The sequence below is a fragment of the Calypte anna genome, chromosome 3, assembly GCF_003957555.1.
Source record: "Calypte anna isolate BGI_N300 chromosome 3, bCalAnn1_v1.p, whole genome shotgun sequence".
Classification (NCBI taxonomy): Eukaryota; Metazoa; Chordata; class Aves; order Apodiformes; family Trochilidae; genus Calypte; species Calypte anna.
In genome coordinates this window covers 25130482-25151702 of record NC_044246.1, presented here as the reverse complement: position 1 = coordinate 25151702, position 21221 = coordinate 25130482, and the positions used below count along the sequence as shown (strand labels likewise).

General features: G+C 34.0%; 1 protein-coding gene across 1 annotated transcript in view; it reads right to left on the bottom strand.

Moving 5' to 3' along the window:
• Window positions 1-21221, bottom strand: part of SPATA17 (spermatogenesis associated 17) — a 90100-nt gene that overhangs the window by 56879 nt on the left and 12000 nt on the right. Inside the window, exon 5 of the mRNA XM_030448276.1 lies at window positions 17139-17242. Coding sequence (XP_030304136.1) covers window positions 17139-17242 — 104 coding nt within the window. The remainder of the gene's footprint in view (window positions 1-17138; window positions 17243-21221) is intronic.

Genomic DNA, 21221 nt, shown 5'->3' with positions numbered 1-21221 from the left:
CACTGTGCATGTGTACAGAATTTTTTTAACCCAGTTAAAAAAGGTTAGTTTGATTAACATTTGTTATTTTTGTTATTAAGAAATGGCTACTTCAAATTAACCTGTGTGCCAATGACACCAAGCATATTCAGTCAAGCATTTAAATTGTTCAAAAGTTAATTGAGTAAATTCTAGTTTATTTTAAAGCATGCAAGTATACAACAGAATGAAAAGCAAAGAAAAATACAGTAATAATGTATCCAGATAATTCAAATATGCTAGCAAAGCAGATTATTTAGAGTGGTCCACATTAATAGTCTCAGTTGTCTCAATGAGTAGCAATTAAGACACTCTAGGACAAGGGTCATATCCTGTCAAATCCAAATATGCACATGAATAAGTATGCTGCAACGATTGATCCCATGGGAAAGTCATATTGCTCCTGAAAGTGTTTTTAAGATTGTGACTCAGTCTTATTCTTTATATTCTAATTATTCTAATTTTTAAATTAGTTTATCAACATATGTGAGAGCAATAATTGCTTTATGAATATGAATCCCATGAAATTGAATTCTTCCATCCAAGATGGTATGTAGAATTTTTATTTGTTTCAAGTTATCTTTCCAGTTTTTATCAACAAAAATAAGTAAAAAAGTAATTAAACATGCTTTATTTTAAATGTAAACAAAAAAATTGAATGAAAAGGAAATAAAGATCAGAAAAGACGTATAGGTCTGCTTCAGTCTCTGGAAATACTTTTTGTTGCAGTTTACTGTTAAGGGCTGCTAATACAATATTTCATACAAGGTTACTTATGAAGCACTCTGACGTTTAAAAATCACCATGCTATGTTTTTGCAGCAGTGTAATTTTTTTCCAACATAAGATTAAATTGCAAAATAAATGAATTACTTAGAGTGGCATGGCCCCCATTTTGCCACCCTTCTCTTGAAAATTGCTTATTAATATGAAAAAAGAAGTTGGAAAATAGCCTGTTTTACTTTATGCATAGCGTTTTGGGGCCTCTGAGCCTGCAGAGCTGGACTAGCTGCACATTTTAGATTGTGTTGGCAAGCAGGGACGATGACCTTTTCGACCTGCATCTCAAGGCTATTATTAATCGCTAAGTAACCTGGTAAAGCCAAACAAATTTGTTTCCATTGAAAGGATCTCTATCTGTGTCTAGGAATTTGTGCTGTACCAAACAAACCTCATTAAGTGTGTCCATTTTTGACAAAGAACTAGGAGTTGGAGAGATTGGCGACCTTTCTTTGTCCTTAAGGTACAGATTTCAGAGTCACTGCATGTAGGTACATAAGCATTTTTTACTTGGAAACTTCATTCTGTATCTATCAATCATATAGAAATTAATAAATAGAAAATGCATATAATATCAACTTCGGTTTTTATTTTATGTCAGTTTACTCAGTTGGAATGTATGATCCATGTTTTACATATTTAATATTATTGCTTGTCTGCTCTTCAGCTTTGGTGCTTCTATCTATAACTGATGAAATGTCTATCAACATATTAATACAGTTTATTCATGTTCTTAGTACTTCTTTCACAAAGTGGATATGGAAATTTTGTTATTCAGAACACAACTGGTGATGAAAACCCTCAAATAACGATAAAAAATATAACCTTGTATTACAGATTTAATTATACTGTGATGCAAAATGTTTCCCATTGTCATTAGTCTGAATTTACCACATTACCTTAGTGAATTACGAATAATTATTATTTACTGAAATTAATTGAAGTCTAAAATACTTGTTGAAGTTCAATGGAATTAATGATCTTTTTAGACAGAACTGTCATCCAAATCATTATGATCCTTCCTGATTATTACATATTCATTAATGCTGTTCCAAAACCCATTTTTAAATTTTAATTTTTTAAGCAGTTACAAATAGTTTTCATGTACTTTTACAGCCTGTACATTTTGCCAGTTGTGCTAAAGTATTTCTTATTCATTATATTGCTCTGTATAGTTGTACAGAACATGCACACAATTCCGTTGTAGGGATATAAGCTCCCAAGATGATTCTCCTCTGAGAGGCAGTTCAAAATAAGTATGTAGTAGTCCAAACATTCCTTGATTAGAAAGCATAGATGTTTTAACATAAATGTAGGTTTAATCTAAAGCTAAACTTTCATCTTTTTTATCATACTCTCAAGAATGTGAATAGGAGAAACAAAAGCAGAGAATCTAAAAGTAGCTGGATGTGAATATACTATTTCACACATTAACAGATTAATACTAACTGGTTATGCACTGTACAGGGAGTTTCACTGTTGCCATACAGAAAAATGTGTATAACCATAAGTGATTCTAAAGACATAAACTTAGACTTCCAGATAGAGTTAGGCTTATACATGTAAATGTGTTTATTGAGAAATTTCATGCTTGTAAACCACATGTATGCCCGCCCAGAGAAAGTGAATCTAAATTCCATTAAACACAATCAAAAAATTGTTGAAATTAAATGATCTTACACTGACTGCCAGCTTCATTCTGATTATATATATCTTAGGCACATTAAGCAAGAGTAAGCAATATTTGGGGGGGGACTATATGATATTATGAATATTAGCTATGTTGCATGATAGTCTGTGGATTCCGGACCAAACTTGCTTCAGGATGGACCATTCACCTTCTCAGTGAGAAGTGGGAGAACTGCGTATGGATAAATTGTTTGGATTGTGTTTTTAAGGCTTCACTTTTTTTTTTTCTTAAAGAAAAGGAATTCTCTAAAAGCAAAAACATGTCTTAGGGTAATTAATAATCTTGTTCCATATTTATAAATGCATGCTTTATAGTTGGAATACTGAGACACCTGAAAAAGAAGTTCATTTTTTTAGTACATAATTTTTTCAGTATCTTAGAGCTTATCTCAATATATTAACAGCACCTGCAGCATTTTCCTATGAACTTGGATTCAATATAAGCTTAGTCCAGTCAGAGTTTGTCCCACACAGATTTGTATGGGATTTCTAGATAGAAGAAATATATGTAAGTTTTGACAAATGCAGTGTCTTATAATGATCTGAAAATCAATAAACAAAACAGAAGAATATTACTGTTTATTAGTGCAAGTTTAGAATGCATTCTTTTGTTAAAAAATATACTGGGAAACACAAAGTATATTAAGGAATGTTTCATGTAATTGAAAATAGGCATAGGATTATCAACATATGTGCTCAAAGGCCACAATTAAAATGATCTTGTGCAATAAATCTGTGAGGTAGCTCTCAATTAGTTAATGATAAAGTTATTTCCTTTATATAGTTTTAAAAAAAAATTTCATATGACAAGGTAACTTATTGTTATTCTGATACTTTATTATGCAGTAGGCAGCAGTGTTAGTTCCAGCTATGAGATGCAAATTCAGTTGACAGTGCTCCTGCTGTCTGTATAAAGGTTAAAAATACACATATAATATAGTTCTTGGCACTTTTGGAAAGGTCCTCAAGTGATGATTTCAGCAATATACAGATTTTCATAATTCTGCATAGAACTGCATCATTTTACAAATTCACACTGACCTACATTTATTGAACTTCATCAAACTATTGCATTCTGTTTGCCTTTTCACTGGTATTCTGGAGTCCTTTGACCAGGTAACCATAAAATTAAAACATAAACTAAAGTAAAGGGTACCTGAGAAAATCAATAATTAGTAGCGTTGCCTAGACTACCCAGAAGTGTGAATTTACTGTGATTTCAAACAGTTCAGACCTCAAATCATAAAATTCCTGCAATAGGCAGTAGGCAGCCTTAGAATAAAGGAGATAGCCTAAATCCACTTTACCTTCCTGACAATATATCATCTTCCCTGCTCAAATAGAGAATATAGAAGTGAAAATGAAATTAGTGGGACAATACTTCTGGTACACCACTGCATGCCACTCGATTTCACATTACATTGGTGTAGATGAGAATGGCATATGACCTGCCATTGTAACATCATTTGACTTAACCTATTATATTTGGGAGAGAAATTAAATATACCTACTATATATATATATAATTGATCTATAAGTATATGTAAAAACAGTTTAGAGAGCTCTGTACTTCAAAGCCAAAGTTTTAACAGAACAAACATACGATATATTTATATTAGCTGTCTCATCTGGCAGCTTGATCATCCTCAACCTTTTTCTCATATTTTTAACTAAGCTGGTCAGATTTACTGAGCAGAATACTGCTGCCCCTGTTACCCCCTTGCTGCCTTCTAATGTGTTTCCTTCCTGTGTTGTATATTGACAGAATTCCTTGACCAAAATTGTTTGATCTCCTATTGCAATGAAATGGATGCTCAAAGATCCAGTCAGATATTAGTGGCATGAGGTATCTTACTGCCTGAGAGACCTACCACAAATTGGTGACCAAAATTCTTACTAATTTTAAATGAGAATGTTGACATCAATCTATTTGACACCTTAATCATTACACTCTCTTTAAAATCTGGAGGAATGGTACTTCTCTGACATTGCAGTGCAGTGACCAGGAAACTAATATGACTTCTTAGGATGAAAAATTTTTTTTAAAATGCCTAGTGTGTAGGCATGCAAAACACCCTATAGTTTTTAGTATTAATTTTAAAGAAAAAATTTATAACATTTATTATTTAAAATCCCATTATCATTTGTGCATAGTAGAACATACTCTGCCAATCTTTCCTTAATTGCAGACTCTACATTGCCAATGGAATTAAGTGACACACCAGTTCAACTGTCAAGGTCTACAGCATGATCAATATACTATGTAGGAAATGTGATGAGCACAGTGGTGAAGGGCATATAGTGAATTAATACCTTGTGCAGATCAGAAGATCAGGACACAGCATGTACCAGACAATAGGAAAGAACTGACTGATGTATCCTTATCCTTCCAATTTCCACTGCTGTACAGTTACTCTGGAGTGTAACAGGTTTTCAAAATACTGATTTCAGAGTCAGTCTATAACTATAAAAGAGTGTTTTCCCTAATCCATGATATAGAATCTTCTAATTAAGGTTTCAAAACAAGTCAGACAGAATTTTTCATCATAGCTATTTAAAACATAGTTTTTGGTAATAAAGGATCATTTAAAACTGTCCCATTTTATGGAAACATGCAAACTCATTGGTCCAAATGTTTTTCTCTTGTGTGAATAAATCCTCAAGCTGAATTTATGTCATATTTATCAACATCACAAAGTGGTCTGTATTTAAACAATGATGTTCTGTTAGCTTAACTATTTGACTTAACTAAACTGTAAAAGGCACCTATTATGGATGTGGCATAAGAATAACTAGAACACAACAGCTGTTGGCTGAGGAAGTGGATCCAAGTACACTGGCTTCTCTTTATTTACACTCAGATCTATTCTATTAGACCTAACCACAATGTGAAAAAGGTTTTCACTCCATGTTTGTTATTAACTTCTTTATGGAAAACTAGCTGGACTGATTAGCTTAGACAGTGATATTAGTATGCAGGGGTGACAAAGCTGATCTGGTTCTGAATGGACAAGAGAGCCCTAAACTAAATTATCCTGATAGAAGTTTAGCTGCAGTGGTTATTTCTAGCACAGTGCCAGTGCTAGACTGCTAAAAGAGCAGTCACGTTCCTAATTTTTCCAGCCACATATAAAAGAGGATGCCTAACCACAGCCAAATACCATTGAAAGTTTTCTAGTGAATGTCATGTGAAAGTACCTGTTATCTTTTGGCACTGCAATTCCCAGAAGACCTACTGCACATGCTACCTCCTGCACAGTAATAACTAAAGGAAAGCACACAACTATGTTTTCCTACTGTTAAGATGTTCCCAGTACTAGAATGAACCCATTTAAGCTGTTATCTCCCTGCTGCAGTGCAGGACAATGTAGACATATCTGTATTCCTTTTACTTTAATATATGGTACTTGGCAACATTTACAATATTCAATGTTATGTGATGTAGAAAGTCACCATGACTTTATAACTTCTAAAGGTTATCAGCTAAGCTGATTTTCCTTCTCAGTGTATGATAAAACAAGTCAACTGAGATCTTCTGCCTGACTCAAATTTTTCACTTACTTTCATATAAAAGTATACTTCATACTTGCATGTGTTCTAAAATAAAATGATACACTTCCTTTTTCTTTTTTTTTTCCCACATTAAATAGGCTTTACAATAGCAAGGTAGGAAGAGCTTTTATATATTGACCCACTCTTTATACCAGAGCAGTAATGCCAAATCTCTCAACTTCAGAGTGATTTTCACAGCACCTGGTAGTTCTCTCAATTTCCCTATTCATAGAACAGTGTTACCATATGAGCATCTATAATGTCATTATTAATGAAGCATGAAACATCATGAAAGATAGAGAAAATAAGTGCATTTTTCTATAGTAAATTTAATTATTTGTGGAGAGATCTGACCCGTTTTTAAATATTGCAGCGCTACTTGCAAGTATACAATTTTCCAGAAGTGGCTAATTGCCAAAGTGAAATTATTAACTAAATCCCAACTTTCAGAAGAGTTAGGAAACCCTGTTTCTCATTGTATTGAGAACTCCAAAGTAATGACCAACCAAAAAAATTAGCCATTTTTAAGAAAGAAATGCAAGAAATTACACTCAGAATTAAAGCCTATTCTCTGAAACTTGTGTTCTACCATATATGCCAGATCACATTTAATTATAGATTTAGGTATCCCATTATTCATGCGTCAAGAGTTCATTGAATATTTTGATTCTATTGTCTATACCTAAGGTCGAAAATCTCTTCTGTGAGTACTAGATTCCATGCTAGATGGTAGTGAGACCTCCTACCACCACATAGGCTGGCTACAGCATCATTTGGATTTCATGAAGCTGAAAGATATAAATAGTTTGTTAGAGGAGGATGTGAACATTTTGCAGTCAGATAGTTATTCTAGTTAGTTCTAGTCTAGTCAGATAGTCAGATAAGAAAAGAATAGCCTACTCAAAGAAAAGAAGTAAAAATGTTGCTTTATTTATGTTGGTTTCATTTGAAGGCAGTAGGAACCATGAAGTTCAAGGTAAAACACTACAGTTTATCATCACTAGCAAGGACAAACAACTTAATGGAGTCCTGTAATTATCCCTAGAAGGTGAAGAGTCTGAAGAATTTGAAAGAGGGATTATAAGTACAAGGTTCTCACAGCTTAAAGAAAAATCATGCCCACAGTATGAGGAATTATGGCCTTTATAGGGAGTTTTCTGAGTAGGAAATGAAGGAGCTCTTTTATGATAATGTGATAAAAAAGTATATAAATCAATGCATAGTCCGACAATACATCAGAAGAAAAAAATTATTTTTAAAATTGCTTATGTACCATGGCTGTGTTGAGTTCCTATGGTGAAAATATTTTAAAGGATGTTTGAAAATATGTCCAAAATGGTCACAAAAACTATTTCAAGCAGAGAGACAACATCTTGCAGTGACTTCCGTTGTTTATTTTTAGCACAAAGAATTCTAGCAGGTGGATCGATTAATATATGGATTCTAGATATAAAAGGAGCTTTCAGTTCAGAGAAGGATATAAGAAGAAGCAATGGTTCCAAGATTAAATCAAACTATTTCAATGCAGAAATATGGGACATACTTTGAATACTGAAGGTAATTATGTCCTGGAGTAGAATAAAAAGGGTATTTTCTATCTTTTTTATGATCTTAAATCAAGACTAGATTGTTCAGCCAAATGTTAATGGGCTTTTTATAACTATTGTTATAAATTTGTTACCAACAAATATGATACTGGTGGCAAATCTGAAGTCAGACTAGATCATGATCTCTGAGGTCCCTTCCAACCCAGCCAATTCTATGATTCTATGATTGTATGATCTGTTTCAGAATAACATTCCTTTGAGCATCACTAGAATAAACAAATAATCTACTATTTTTTTGCTATTCCTCATTCCTGTTCTAGATTGTAAAAATAACAGGCATTTAGTTTTTGTTTTCTTCTTTGAGTGAGTACTTAAGAAAACTAATTCTTCTTAGATAGCAGAAGAGTCTATTTATAAAGATCTATAAAATAATCAATAAAATAATTACAGACTGTTAAATCCTTTTTTTAAAAAAATGCCTTTTTTGCATTTCAGACAATTTTCTATTAAAACAAATTTACAAAATTATTATGAAAGACTGTATACTGCTTTGCATCTCATGCAATTCTATGATACTTCACGGGATATTATAGCATATACCAATACAAAGGGAAGGACTGTAATTTTTCAACATTAAAAAAATCTTAAATGTCAATGAAAGACCAGTAAGCCTTCACATCCTCAGTCAAAAATCAAATCAAGAACCTGCAAAACTGCAGTGCATAGATAACAAACTTCTAATAATGAAAAAGAACTGTGGTGTGGCACTTTTTAAACATATTCACCACTACAGTCTCTGTTTCTCCCACATAAATGGGAAATGAGAAAGGCAGTCTGGCCTCAGAAGCCTTTCATTGCATAGGACAGTGCCAAAGAACACTTTACTTAATATTCGTGCTATCTCTGAGCATTTTGTTAAATTGTGATATACATTACTTATTTAATAAAGAGTTATGAGGTATGACAATAACTTATGGCAATTTACACATAGTATCTTATATTATGAAAAAAAAACCTCTTGTGCATTAATTAAAAAAAGACAATTATATCTTTTAATTTTCTTTTTTTCTTTAGAGATCATAAAAATAAGCTGCATTGCATCCTTTCCAGAGAAGCTGTATGTGAAAACCAAGTAACCATTGCTGCATCTCACATATGAGCAGGCATAGCACAGAGCAAGCTCAGTTACATAATAATCTGTATACAAAATGTTTTTACAAATAAAAGAAATATCTAATTTTCCATGTAACACATAAATTCATGCTTTTTAAATATATTTCATTATGAAGCTGCAAATTATAGAGTAAAAAAGAGCCGTCACCTTGTTTTAGTGACAAAAGAATTGCATTAAGTGAATTGAATAAATGGCACATAAAATTTGTCATATTTCTAATGGCCCAAACAGCTGAAATGACTGTTTCTTCCAAAGCCACATGAAAAGTGTTTATATACCTTTTCATGAGGCTTTAGTCTTCAAGTGGTAGAGCTCTTCCGTGATAACCTATTATAGCCTGTATATAGATGGCCTGTCATGTCTCTACAATTAGATAAAACCAGAACCGCTATAATTTAATCAGTTACAACTTGAAAATTATATTTTGAAAATCAAGTTTATTAATATGTAATCTTTAGGTAATCATATTTATCCTCCTAATTTACACAATATTTATGATACTCTACATGTCCTTGAAATAGGGAACAGGGACACTACACTATGAAAAAGTGGCCTAGCTGCTGGAGTTCATAAATTTTGTTCAGCTTTGGATGAGTTCAAAGAATTGCCATGTAAGAAAAGCCTTACAGAGGGAATTTATCTGATTATGGCAGTAATAATTACCCAGCTGTTTATTGCAGATAGAGAAATAATTCATGTAGGCAATAGGCCGTGGTGGCAATGACACTCCGCATTTAGTAAATATGCAAACTGTTCACTTCTAATTAACCAAGCTAGAGGATGCCCTTATTAAATGTATAAACTAAAAGTGCCTTCCTGACAAGTGATGAATTGTTACATTGCACAAACTCTTGCCACAGAATTACTGGAGTGAACTTGGGGCTTAACTTCATTAAGAGATCTTGTGGGATAGTTAAATGAGGATGGACAGCATAACAAGACCTACCTGACAGTCAATGATATGTTAGAGCTTAATGAAACTGTACCTCTTCCCCTTTTCTACTTATTTTACAGTGAAGATCCTACTTCAGACAAAATAGAAGACTGTCACATCTGTCTCTATAAGGCAATACAAAATTGTAAGATTAGCCACTCTGTCTACAGAAAATGTTTTGTGAGATGTCAGTAATTCTAACAGAGCTATTTAAAAATCATAAAATCTATCCAGACACTACACTGCCTTCAAAGATCACAGGTATAAAATTCTTGCTAATCTAAAACACTGTGTTGTCACAGCTGGTTCATTCTTCCTTCACCAAAAGTAAGCAGCTACACCAGAGACTATTTGGTCCAATGAGTGAATGCAATTTCATAGAATCACAGAATGGCTTAGATTGCAAGGGACCTTAGAGATCATCTACTCCGACTTCTCTGCCATGGGCAGAGATGCCTTTCAACTAGGCAAGGCTGCTCAAAGCCTTACCCAACCTGGCCCTGAACACCTCTAGAGAGGGGGCATCCACAACTTCTCTGGGCAGTTTATTCCAGAGTCTCACCACCCTCGTACTGAAGAACTTCCTAAGATCCAGTCTAGATTTCTTTGTACACACTCAGACTAAAAATGTTCAGCTTTTTTCAAGGAAAACAAAGCTTAATTTTGAATCTGCTATTCCTGATGGTGTGCTTAAGTGCTGTACAAAAATACAAGAGAAAATATAGCTTTTCTATTTTTAAAGACTACACTCCAGTCTTTATGTTATTTATGATATTCATTTTTTCCTTGGAAAAACTTTTTCTATGTTACACAGCACCAAAATCCATTTAAAAAACATGAAAAGACTGGTTTCAGCACTTGGTCAAGAGATACAAGAAAAGCATAAAGCACACGAGGTATTTCTAGCTGAATCTGCATTGGAAATTCAGTTTATTGTGTAATCATGGTTTCTATCTTAACCTCACTGTTTTCATGAAGTGCTTTACTACGGAGTTAAAACATGGTATTGCCCACTGTATAGCTTTAACCAGTTAATATCAATTTCATAACCAAACTAGGGGGTAAATCTATCTAAAATGTCTTGATTTGATAAATGCATAATTTAAAGCCTATAAGCATATCTGCTGTATAAAAGCATATATGTAAACGAAACAGTTAATAAGTATAAATGTAGGCAAAAAGAAGACCTAAAAATGGACTGACTTGTCAAAGAAATTTTTTTATGCTAGGAATCTCTGAAGGAAGCTGGATTTCTGGATAACAAGTTTAAGAAAGAACAACCACCACAAAACACATAATTGTAGAGCATATTTTAACCTGGTGTGAATCTCTTTAAAATGTATTATTTAAAAGCTTTTCTCTGGTCTAACTCCCACTCAAGTTAATATTAGTATTTTAACACTGTTCAATGGAAACTATTTTTATACTCATCCTAACAATATCGGGTTTGCAGGTTTATGGAAGTACTCTGGGATTCACAGTGGATTGCAGTTCTCAGTTTCCTAAAGGATCAAACAGTTATATTTAAAATCCTTTGAAAAAGGCATACAAGTCTCAAATTATGTGCCATACCACACAAAATTAATATTTAAATAATAACTTAAAAAGCATACTTGGCACTTGTCTCTATTTCTACTGCTCTCAAATAAAGCTGTCAGGATAAGTTTAAATTCAGGAAATTCTAATTACAGGTAAATAAGTTAAAAAGGATAATGTATTTCCTCTAGATATCTTTGAAGACAAGGAAAAGAAGATATGTTGAAGATAAATTAGTTAATTAAACATCAAGTGAAAGATAACATTAAAAAAATGAGGTTTTTATTGTTGCAAGAATTCCAAGGAGCTGTCTAAGAGGCTTTGGCACTAATTGAAAATAGACTGCAGAATCAATTGCTTCTGCAGTCAATGAGGAGGAACATTTTAATTGAATTATAAGACAATGTATACATTCTTCAAAACACTTTGACACTTGTGAAAACGGCCAGGACTTGGACTTATCTTTACCAGAAAGGAACAGACAGAAGTAGGCTGAGCCCTTGAGTATTTCAAGCCCACCTCATGGAAAAAAGCAATACCTCAAAAGTTTTAAGAAGAAAAGTGTCATGGTAAAAGTAAATAGACCTCAGTAATACTCTAGTAATGAAGAATAAGCTATTATTTTTCAGTACTACATACTCAAGACGTATTTACATAAAAGCTAAACATTGGATTAGATAATCAACAACATGTAACAGTACTGTATTTCACTGCTTATTATGACTGAAAAATTTGACTGCATAAAGGATTTGTGAGTAGACATAGTCAAAAATATGGGCAATAGACACAGCCATGCAGGGGGACTGGGAGCAGCTGATCTATCAGGTCCCTTGCAACCCAAACCAACCTACAATTCTATGATGTTGTTAAGGAGGTTATCTTTATAGTTTTGCTTTATCAAGTTCTTGAATACCAAAAAGTTTTAATGATGACCTTCATACTAGATCAGGTGATGGAACAGTCAAACTTGGATGAAAGTAATACTCTTCAGGGCCACTCTCAAGTCTTTTTCACTACTACAGACAAACAATAATGGATAGGAGAATTTGGCATTTATCCTCTAAGTGTGAGAAATTCATGATTTATAATCATAACACTGCTTACATATGCTAGGGTACCTGCTAAAACTAGACTCTGGTCCTACTTTGCTATCTTTAAGTCAGTGTTTATTCAGTAGCCAAGGAAGCTAAACTACTTGCCTTGGTTACACAAGAGCCCAAATGCCAGTAGTTTGCCACTGCTTTGATAGTTTTCTGATAATGCTATCTTACTGGGTTCTGTGCCTGGGGAAAAATTTAAATGGTGCCATTCATCAGTAAATGGAGCACTACATCCCAAAATCTTATCTCTAGTTGCACACCTGACATACAGCAAAGTTGTTTTACTGTAGTTTAAAGGCCAGTGTGTAGATAACCTTACTCAAAGAACTGCAAGTTAATCACACAGTTGGGCAACTGACATCATCCATAAATTCTTCTGTTATAATGGCACCAGCATGCTAATTCATGTGAAGTGATGTCTATTTGCTTATCATGGGTTGGAAACTGTTTCACATAAAACAAAATTCTAATGCATCATATGGAGTTATAACCTATGTTAATTGTTTTTGGCATATTTCACCTTTTAAGAATTTTGTCAACTCCTAGAGATGTTAAGTTAACTTTAAGAATGTTTCAAAATACAGTATTTTTACCTTAAAATTAAATGCTCTAACTTCACTCAAATATAATGGATTAATTTTAATGCATGCATTTATAAAAGCAACTACCCAACTAATCCATACCCAGACATGGATACAGTATGTGTTGGCATTTATTTAAAGACAAATTGATGCTATAGATCAACACTTAGTCTAAAATCTAAGTAGCAAAATTTTTGTAAAATAAACATTTAAGAAGATGTGTCCTACTTGGATGGTTTAGAACTTCCTAAATCTTATAGCAAAAACACAATTCAGAACTTATAAACCCATTTCACCTTTACACTGAAGCGAAATTGCACAATTGTCATAAAAAATCTGAGAATTTCCTTATGTAGACCTTATGGATTTAATTTCATTCTTTTGCCATCTATCAAGGGATTCTTCAAATCTCTTCTCAGCTTAAATACCAGGGAAAGGAGGTTGGAGCCAGGTGGGGGTTGGTCTCTTTTCCCAGGCAACTCTCAGCAAGACAAGAGGACACGGTCTTAAGTTGTACCAAGGGAGGTTTAGGTTGGATATTAGAAAGAATTTCTTTACCGAGAGGGTGATCAGGCATTGGAATGGGCTGCCCAGGGAAGTAGTGGATTCTCCGTGTCTGGAGATATTTAAAAAGAGACTGGATGTGGCACTCAGTGCCATGGTCTGGTAACTGCAACGGTAGTGGGTCAAGGGTTGGACTTGATCATCTCTGAGGTCCCTTCCAACCCAGTCGATTCTATGATTCTATGATTTTACTGGGGACACCAGCAGCTGCCACACTCACTTCCTCTGCAGCAGTGGGAAGTAAGAGTTAATGCTGAAGGAAGAACCCAACCCACTCTTCAACCAGTCTGGGAGCTAAAGCCAGCAGTTACCTTCAGTTCTACATAAAAACTTTGCCCTAAGTTAGGGCAAGCAGGCTGTTAAGTGAGTGCAAACTCACACATAATATTACTATTATTATTTAATTATATTTGAGGTCAATTTCTGTTAAATCAATTTCTGTTAAACTTAATTACACCCCTCTATGGCTTTAAACTGCAACAGCTTCTATTAAGTTTACTTTCTCCTGGGGTTTTCACAGTAAAGACAAACAGGTTTGGCTACTAAATGAGGGCAACGATTAAATAAGGATGGCTTGTACTAAAGCTGAATTTGGCTACTGGTTGAGAAAACCCCACAGAGTAAAGGAAGTGTTGTATTTTACAAAAAAAAGAGGGTGAAGGAGGAGAGACAAGGAAACAAACTTTGGTCAGTATCTCTTACAAGATACTCTCATAAGAAATTAATAGAATGCCCAAAGATTCATGGGAACTTTCTCTGAAGTTTCTTTTAGAAACAAGTTAGTGGCAATTTAATAATTTCATTAAGGCTGCTCCTTAATGAAAGAGAAAATCAAGCACAACCCTGGTACTAGAGACTAAGTGGTAAAAGTGAATCTCAGGTAGACTTGCAATCTAATTTCAGGCTGTTATTGATAAATAAGAAGTCTGTCAGCATTATTCTAGAAGGCTAAGAACCACATACTGTAGTTCAGTTTAGAATTACTCCATAATTCTAGAAATAAATACATTTTAAGCAATATTTTGAAATCAGAAACTTTCAGTGTCTATTTTGTTGTTGGTTTGGTTTTTTGGGCAGGAGTAGGGAATGGAGAGTTATTACTGCTCTGTAGTTCTAAAAATCACTCTTTTACTGTGGTTCTGTTTCTACTTCTGAAGAAACTTGCTTCTTTTCTGGCACTGACACTGCACCAATGCATGTAGCATGACTAATACAGCTATAAGACAAATAAGGGAAAAAATGCATTACTTTATGTAGCATGTTGTGTTGTTTTGTGGTGTTCTAGAGATGTGAAAAGCTCAAAGCCAGTTTAATCTGAGTGCAGAAGTGTATTAGTGGGTCTCCCTGCCAACATGTAGATTTCCATAATGCTGATGCTGGAAAAAACCCAGCAATTTCATAAATGCACTTGTTCAATTTCAGGCAGGTCCTGGGGTTTTTTACAATGAACAACTGCAATAATTTTATATACATTAAAATATTTATAAACAATGAGGTTCTACTCTTTCACATTCGATGTGATGGTAAATGAAAATATGCAGAAACTCTCTCCTCCACCTTGTTCAGTATTCCTCCTAAGAAACACAGTTGCCCACCTTGGGGCCAAAGCAGTTGGCAGCAGCTTAGCTCACTGACAGGAAAAATCTGTTTGGCTGAGGGCCTACATCTGATCTTCACTAAACATCTGTTAGATTTCATAAGAATGTCAAAGATAATATACATATTAGTTTTCAAATGTACCCCAGTAAAGAGATTACTGTAGTGATTCTTGAGAACTGATTCATTTTTGAAATGGAAACAATTTGATCCATTTGAACAAATTCACCCAAATAATTTTTTTTTTCATATGAAAGATGGATTTTCTAGCTTGAAATACCTCTTTTGGTGAACTCTAAAAGACAGAACTCAAACAAGCAGAATTATCAGTATATCAGCTGCCAGGTAAGACCTCACACATACCAACTGCAACACATTTCAATGTACCTGAAGCCATGCTGCTCACCTGTTAAAGAGAAACAGCACAAAAATATTGATTAAAATACCTACCCAGTGCACAGGGTTTATGATTTTGAATGACACAGAGCCAACACTAGGGAATTTGATGAACATATCAAAGTACCACAAGAAAAAAATATTTTGTATTCCTTCAAGGTTATATGTATACAGCAGAGATCTATTGTGGGTGTGGGGAAATAAAATACAAAGCTACCATCAATCTGTGTTCAGTCCAGTAGAAATACCACTTACTGTCTTGTTTTGTTCACACACATCAAAGGTTACTCTAACTGACATGTTAGGAGCCTTGTTCCAGGTTTAGGCATCCAATGGATAGAGTGATAGAACTATCATGAAGAGGCTGTGCCTCTGCAGTTCACCCAGTCATGTGCATTTTAGAAAAGTTATGGTTTCATTTACTTCCCAGGATTTGGTCTTGTCTTCCCTGAATTTTACCTTTTCAAGAAGGGAACATATTTCAAGGATTTAAGAACAAGGTACAGTTGAAGAGATGACAGATATTGTAAGTCTGGTTTTGCCGAGTTATGATCTAACCTTCTGCACAGAATACATTTAAATGAATATTAATGAGAAATTAGAGGTAGGTAGTTATCAGTGTGTTTCATTACATATAATAATGTAATGTGTAAGTTATAATGCTATGACAATGAGGATGCAGCATCAGCTACAACTGCAGAAAAATAATATTATAAAGTTGCATGTAAAATTTGCATATGCTGTTTTCTGTAAAGCTTTTGTGGCTGAAACACCTTTGCCATGTGATCTAGATAAGACTTCCCAAAATACTTTTTCATTGGACCCCCTTATATTTCTATGCTTCAGAAAGCATATCTCAGGCTTTCTAAACAGAAAAAGCTGGATGGATTTTGTCTAACTCTTTCACTTACAATGAAAAAGTAATTACCATGATCATGCAGTGTTTTGTCTGTGTGTTTCTACTGTTATCTGAAGAAAAAGTCATGGTTCAGGACATCAAATGTGCTAGAAAGAAATAATTGCCTCAGTTTTAGAAAGCTTTGAACTTAAGTAAAGGGAAAGACAAGGGGCAGATAGGAGAAATAAAGTAGGAACATATAGGAGGAACAGTCCCAGCAAGAAATCTAATAGATGAATTAATCTTTTCTGTAACTATGAAAAGAGTGTGCTTCACCATGTCCACACCAGTATCATTCACAATTAACATTCATAGCAGAGCTCAAGCATATAATTTAGATCACCAAATCTGCACTTTTATTCATTGTCAATCACCAATTTTCAAAACAAATTATGAAAACTTTTTAAGCTTCTGTATACTGGAAAAAATAACATAGTACAACAAACTGTATTTAGGGCCTAATAACCTATAAATTCTGAGCGTAGGTGGAGAGCCATATTTGGTTTTATTTAACTGGTGTAAACCCATAGTATGTCTAATTAATTCAAAGAAATTATTCTGAATTCAAAATACCCTAAATGATGTTAGAATGTGGCACTGTATGCACAGTCTCAGGATAAAGAAAACAATGGTAGATAGGTAGATAGATAGATAGATATTTGATACTGGAGGGGATCCTAGACTCAAAGAAATAGATTAATTAATGCCATAAACTTTTTACAAATAAAAGAAGAGGAAACGAATGCTTTACTACATGGGAGTTTTTATCTTTACCTGACAATCTCATTATTCAAAGAAACAGCTTCCAGATATTTCTTCAGTGCATAATAATTATGGACATATTTCCGAACATAATAGCCTCGCCACCATTTCTGAATCTAGAGGAGATAAATATTTGCTTAGTATATTTCAAATCAAACATTTTTATGTATTTCAAATACCTGTTGGATTTCCCAAACAATGCAGTTTCCTTAAAAGTGATATCAAGTAGCAAGTCATAAAAAACGATATCAAGCACCAATGAAAAAAATGAGGGTAGATTGTAATTTATTGTAGTTAAATAGTGATATATAAATTTACTATTTAATGCAACATTAAAAAATAGTATCAGTTTTAACCACTGTTTGTAGTGGGGTGTGGCCATGAAAATGTGTCTGCTATTGCCAGTAGTATTGCTGTATGTAAAAATGGACAACAGAAGTTGTGTATGTTCTCAGCTACAACATGCACTCCTTATTTAGAGGAGTTATTTAGTTACCACCTCATCAAGATGTTCTGCTACACTCTCATTTTTGTGCTCTGAATATAATGTAAACTGAATAGAAGCCTTCCCAGTAACAAAATGAATCGGGCTTTCTGGAAACATCACTTACAAATTGCAGTTCTTTCATCTCCAATGCACGATGATGCATGTCAATATCAGTTGCACACTGATTGTAATCTTCTCAGTAAATACTAATTCTTGTGCATAAAAGATAGTTTAAACTAGAAAAAGAAACTCCCTTAACTGTAGCTAGTTCTCAAGTTGCATTAAGAATAGCAATTAGGTAGCAATCTAAGAATTTAACAAAGCACCTTAAATTTTCTCTGATACTTAAAAATTACAAATTCCAATGATGTTTCTGAAATGATTACTGGCTTTCTTTTTTTCTGAGATGGGAAAGTAATTATTAATTAGCTAAAAAACAACAGTAATGTAATTTGGTTTGTGGTATTTATCCCTATGTCAACATATATGGGTAGAAGACATAAACTGGTGTTTTCAGTAATGCTAAGAGCTGCTTTCATTCCTTTTCTTTCCCATAAGAGGTCAGCATATTCTACATAAATACATCTGAAACGATCCTTTCCTCTGTTCTCAGTGTCTAGTTCCTCCTTCCTTACATTCTTCCATCCTTGAACTTATCTTCCTGCAAAATATTCTTCACTTTCTTCCTTGCACTGTCTCCTTTTTTTCTCCTTCACTCCTGCTCCAGCTGCCACATGACTTTTACACCTTTCAAATCTTAAGAGACATAACAACTGAAAGGCAGAATCTCCATTAAAAAACCAAGAAGATCAAGGTCTTATGATCCAGAAGCAAGTCCAATGTGAGCAGCTATTCACCTTCACTACCTGCATTTAAGAGTAGAATAATGTAATTTCCAAGAGTATGTGGGCTTCTAGCTACTAGACTTCTCAAGAACTTAAACTATTTGTATCTACAGGGAGTGTTTTTCTTTTTCTTCCTTTACACCAACACTTCTCTTTCCAGAACCAAGGTATGATTTGATAAGTGGAGTGCAATTCATGTGCTGGTGTTTTCTCTTTCTTACCCTACTTCATATTCCAAAGAAGCATGTAAAAAAGGGAAGAGTGTCATGCTTTTTTGCATTTGATTCAGGAAGATGGCAAGGAAAAAAAGCTGCTCATTTCTCCCACTATCAATTAACGTCTGCAATAAGTAACTTCAGAGTCTGTATCATCAAGTCTTGGCAGTGCTCTTCAGTAACAGGCAAAATGCTTTCAGCTCATTCCAGGTTCATTGCAGTCCAGTTCTGTACCACTGTGATAACTGACAAAAGTCACTGCAATTTTTCCATCTCCTACCATTTCCTGAGTTGAAAATAGTTGCACACAGGAGCTACCTATAAGCAGATTAACTAAGACAGGGTTGCATATTTTCCTACTTCGTCCTTGGTACCATTTTGCAACCACAAAAGGTGAAGCACTACTTTTAAAAGTAGAAACTAACATACAGGGTCGATTGATGGAATCTATTGCCAAGTAATGGCACCTTGTGGTACAGCTGCCATTATAACTTTATGTGAGATTTAAGAAGAGAATAAGTACCACAGCAAAGCTTTCAGTAAGACTTTTGAATGATGTGTCACCAAGAAACTAAAAAAGTGCACTACAGATATTAGAAATAATAGGATATTAACTTTTAGTGTCAATGCACTCTCTACTTCCCCTTTGTACATCACCATGCATTTTCCTCTCTTCTCAAATAAGACTCAAATTTAATTTTTAAAGTTGATATGTTCTTTTACCTATGTGTTGTTGTTTATTAAGGTGTTTTTTTTTAATAAAAATGGTTTGGACTTCTAGACACAATATGAATAAATAATAGTTATGTGAGCAGCTGAACATGGGAACAAGCAAGAAAGATTAAGTGCTACACATGTTTCTTTGCTCTAGGTGATAGTAAATGTTTATACTCTTTGCAACTCCACTTTCTCATACACAAGCTTATTGGGTTAAAAAGGGATAAAGGAAGAGCAAAGAATGAGTGTGCCTTCAGAGATCTGGGATTAAGCAAAATCCTTTGCATGTGAATAAGGATCCTAGCTTTGTTTTTCTATATAGCTTAAAAATTTCTCAACAAGACCAACTTGGCTCCTACATAGCTGTGAGCTCATTAATGCAGGATTATGGTCCCTTTGAAACTTTCTTTCAGTCTTTGCCTCACAGCTATAAATGCAGAACTGGATATTTCTGGGTTAAAGGATCAAAACTCAAACTGAAAGACAAAAGACTAAAATTGGGTAAAGCTATAATTATCTCCAATGGTCTCAGTGTACCAATTAAATGCCACAACCCACCTTCATTTACAAAACTTTCTGTTCAGAATGACCTCACTGATTTCAACTGAACGAAACATGAGCAAAAAAAGCTGCATTATGTCTCAAATAACTTATTATTAGGTTTATGTATGTCACTGATCACAAAACTGAAGTTTGGAAAGGAACATTTTACACAAAGCTTCTGATGATGTTTGTATTTTCAATGTGAAAGTTCTAAATGCTTGCTTTCATAAAAATAAGTACGTATTTCTTTTTAATTCCAAGGTGAGTGTTTAAAAATTATTGAAAATAAAGAGACAAGTGTGTTTGCCCTTCAAAGTAATTAGCAAGTTTCAACAGTGATTGGTACAAAACAATTATTGTCATTGATCAGCACTGAACAGATAATTTTAAACAAAGTCATTGTGTGCTCAGCAGATTACAGCTTGTTAACGGGCAAGTTCTAAATGACCTCTTAAGCTAGTCAAATCAATGATGCATATTCCTCATTAAGTAACATCAAAATGTAAGTGGTCTTATAAATAATGTTTATTTTAAGCACTAAAACAAATGGCAAAACCTTGATATATCAAAAGCCATCTGCTCATGGGAATATATTTTTTTCCATAGGATTACTTTTGCTGCTGAAAATTTATAGCAACCTTAAAGCTTTTAAGGGACAGAATAATATTTTGACCTAGTACTCAAACTGAAATTGATTTAGAAAGGTGAAACTGATAGTTCTGGTTTCAACTGAATGCAATCCAGGGAGATGGAGATGTAGACTGACTTCAAAACTATGAGCATGTGTACATACAAGAGCAGTGATACTTCAGTTGCCAAAATCAGAAGTGCATTGCTAATCAGAAACTATGAACAGAATAAATATTTTCTAACACTATCAGGCCAAACTAAGTGGTTAAATAGAAAAACATACCCAGTTATTGTTTTATTTTCAGAACTCTGCAGGATATTCATCATTAATCAAGCTCACAATGTAAACTTGAGACACTGCAGGATAAAGTCTGGCCACATTTCTTCTCTGCAGAAACTAAAGAGGCCTTATTGCCTATTTTCCTGAATCTTGGTTAGTTCTCAAAAAAAAACAGATGACAGAAAAAAACCAAACCAAACCAAAACCAAACCAACAAAAACAAGAAAACCCAAACAAAACCAACAAAAAACCAACCCAAACCGAAATAATAATAAATAAAAAACAACAAAATAACCCCAAACAAACCAAAACCAAACATTCAGTGTTTCAGAACTGCAGCATTCTAAATGTGCTCTGCAGATATGTCTGCACAGGATT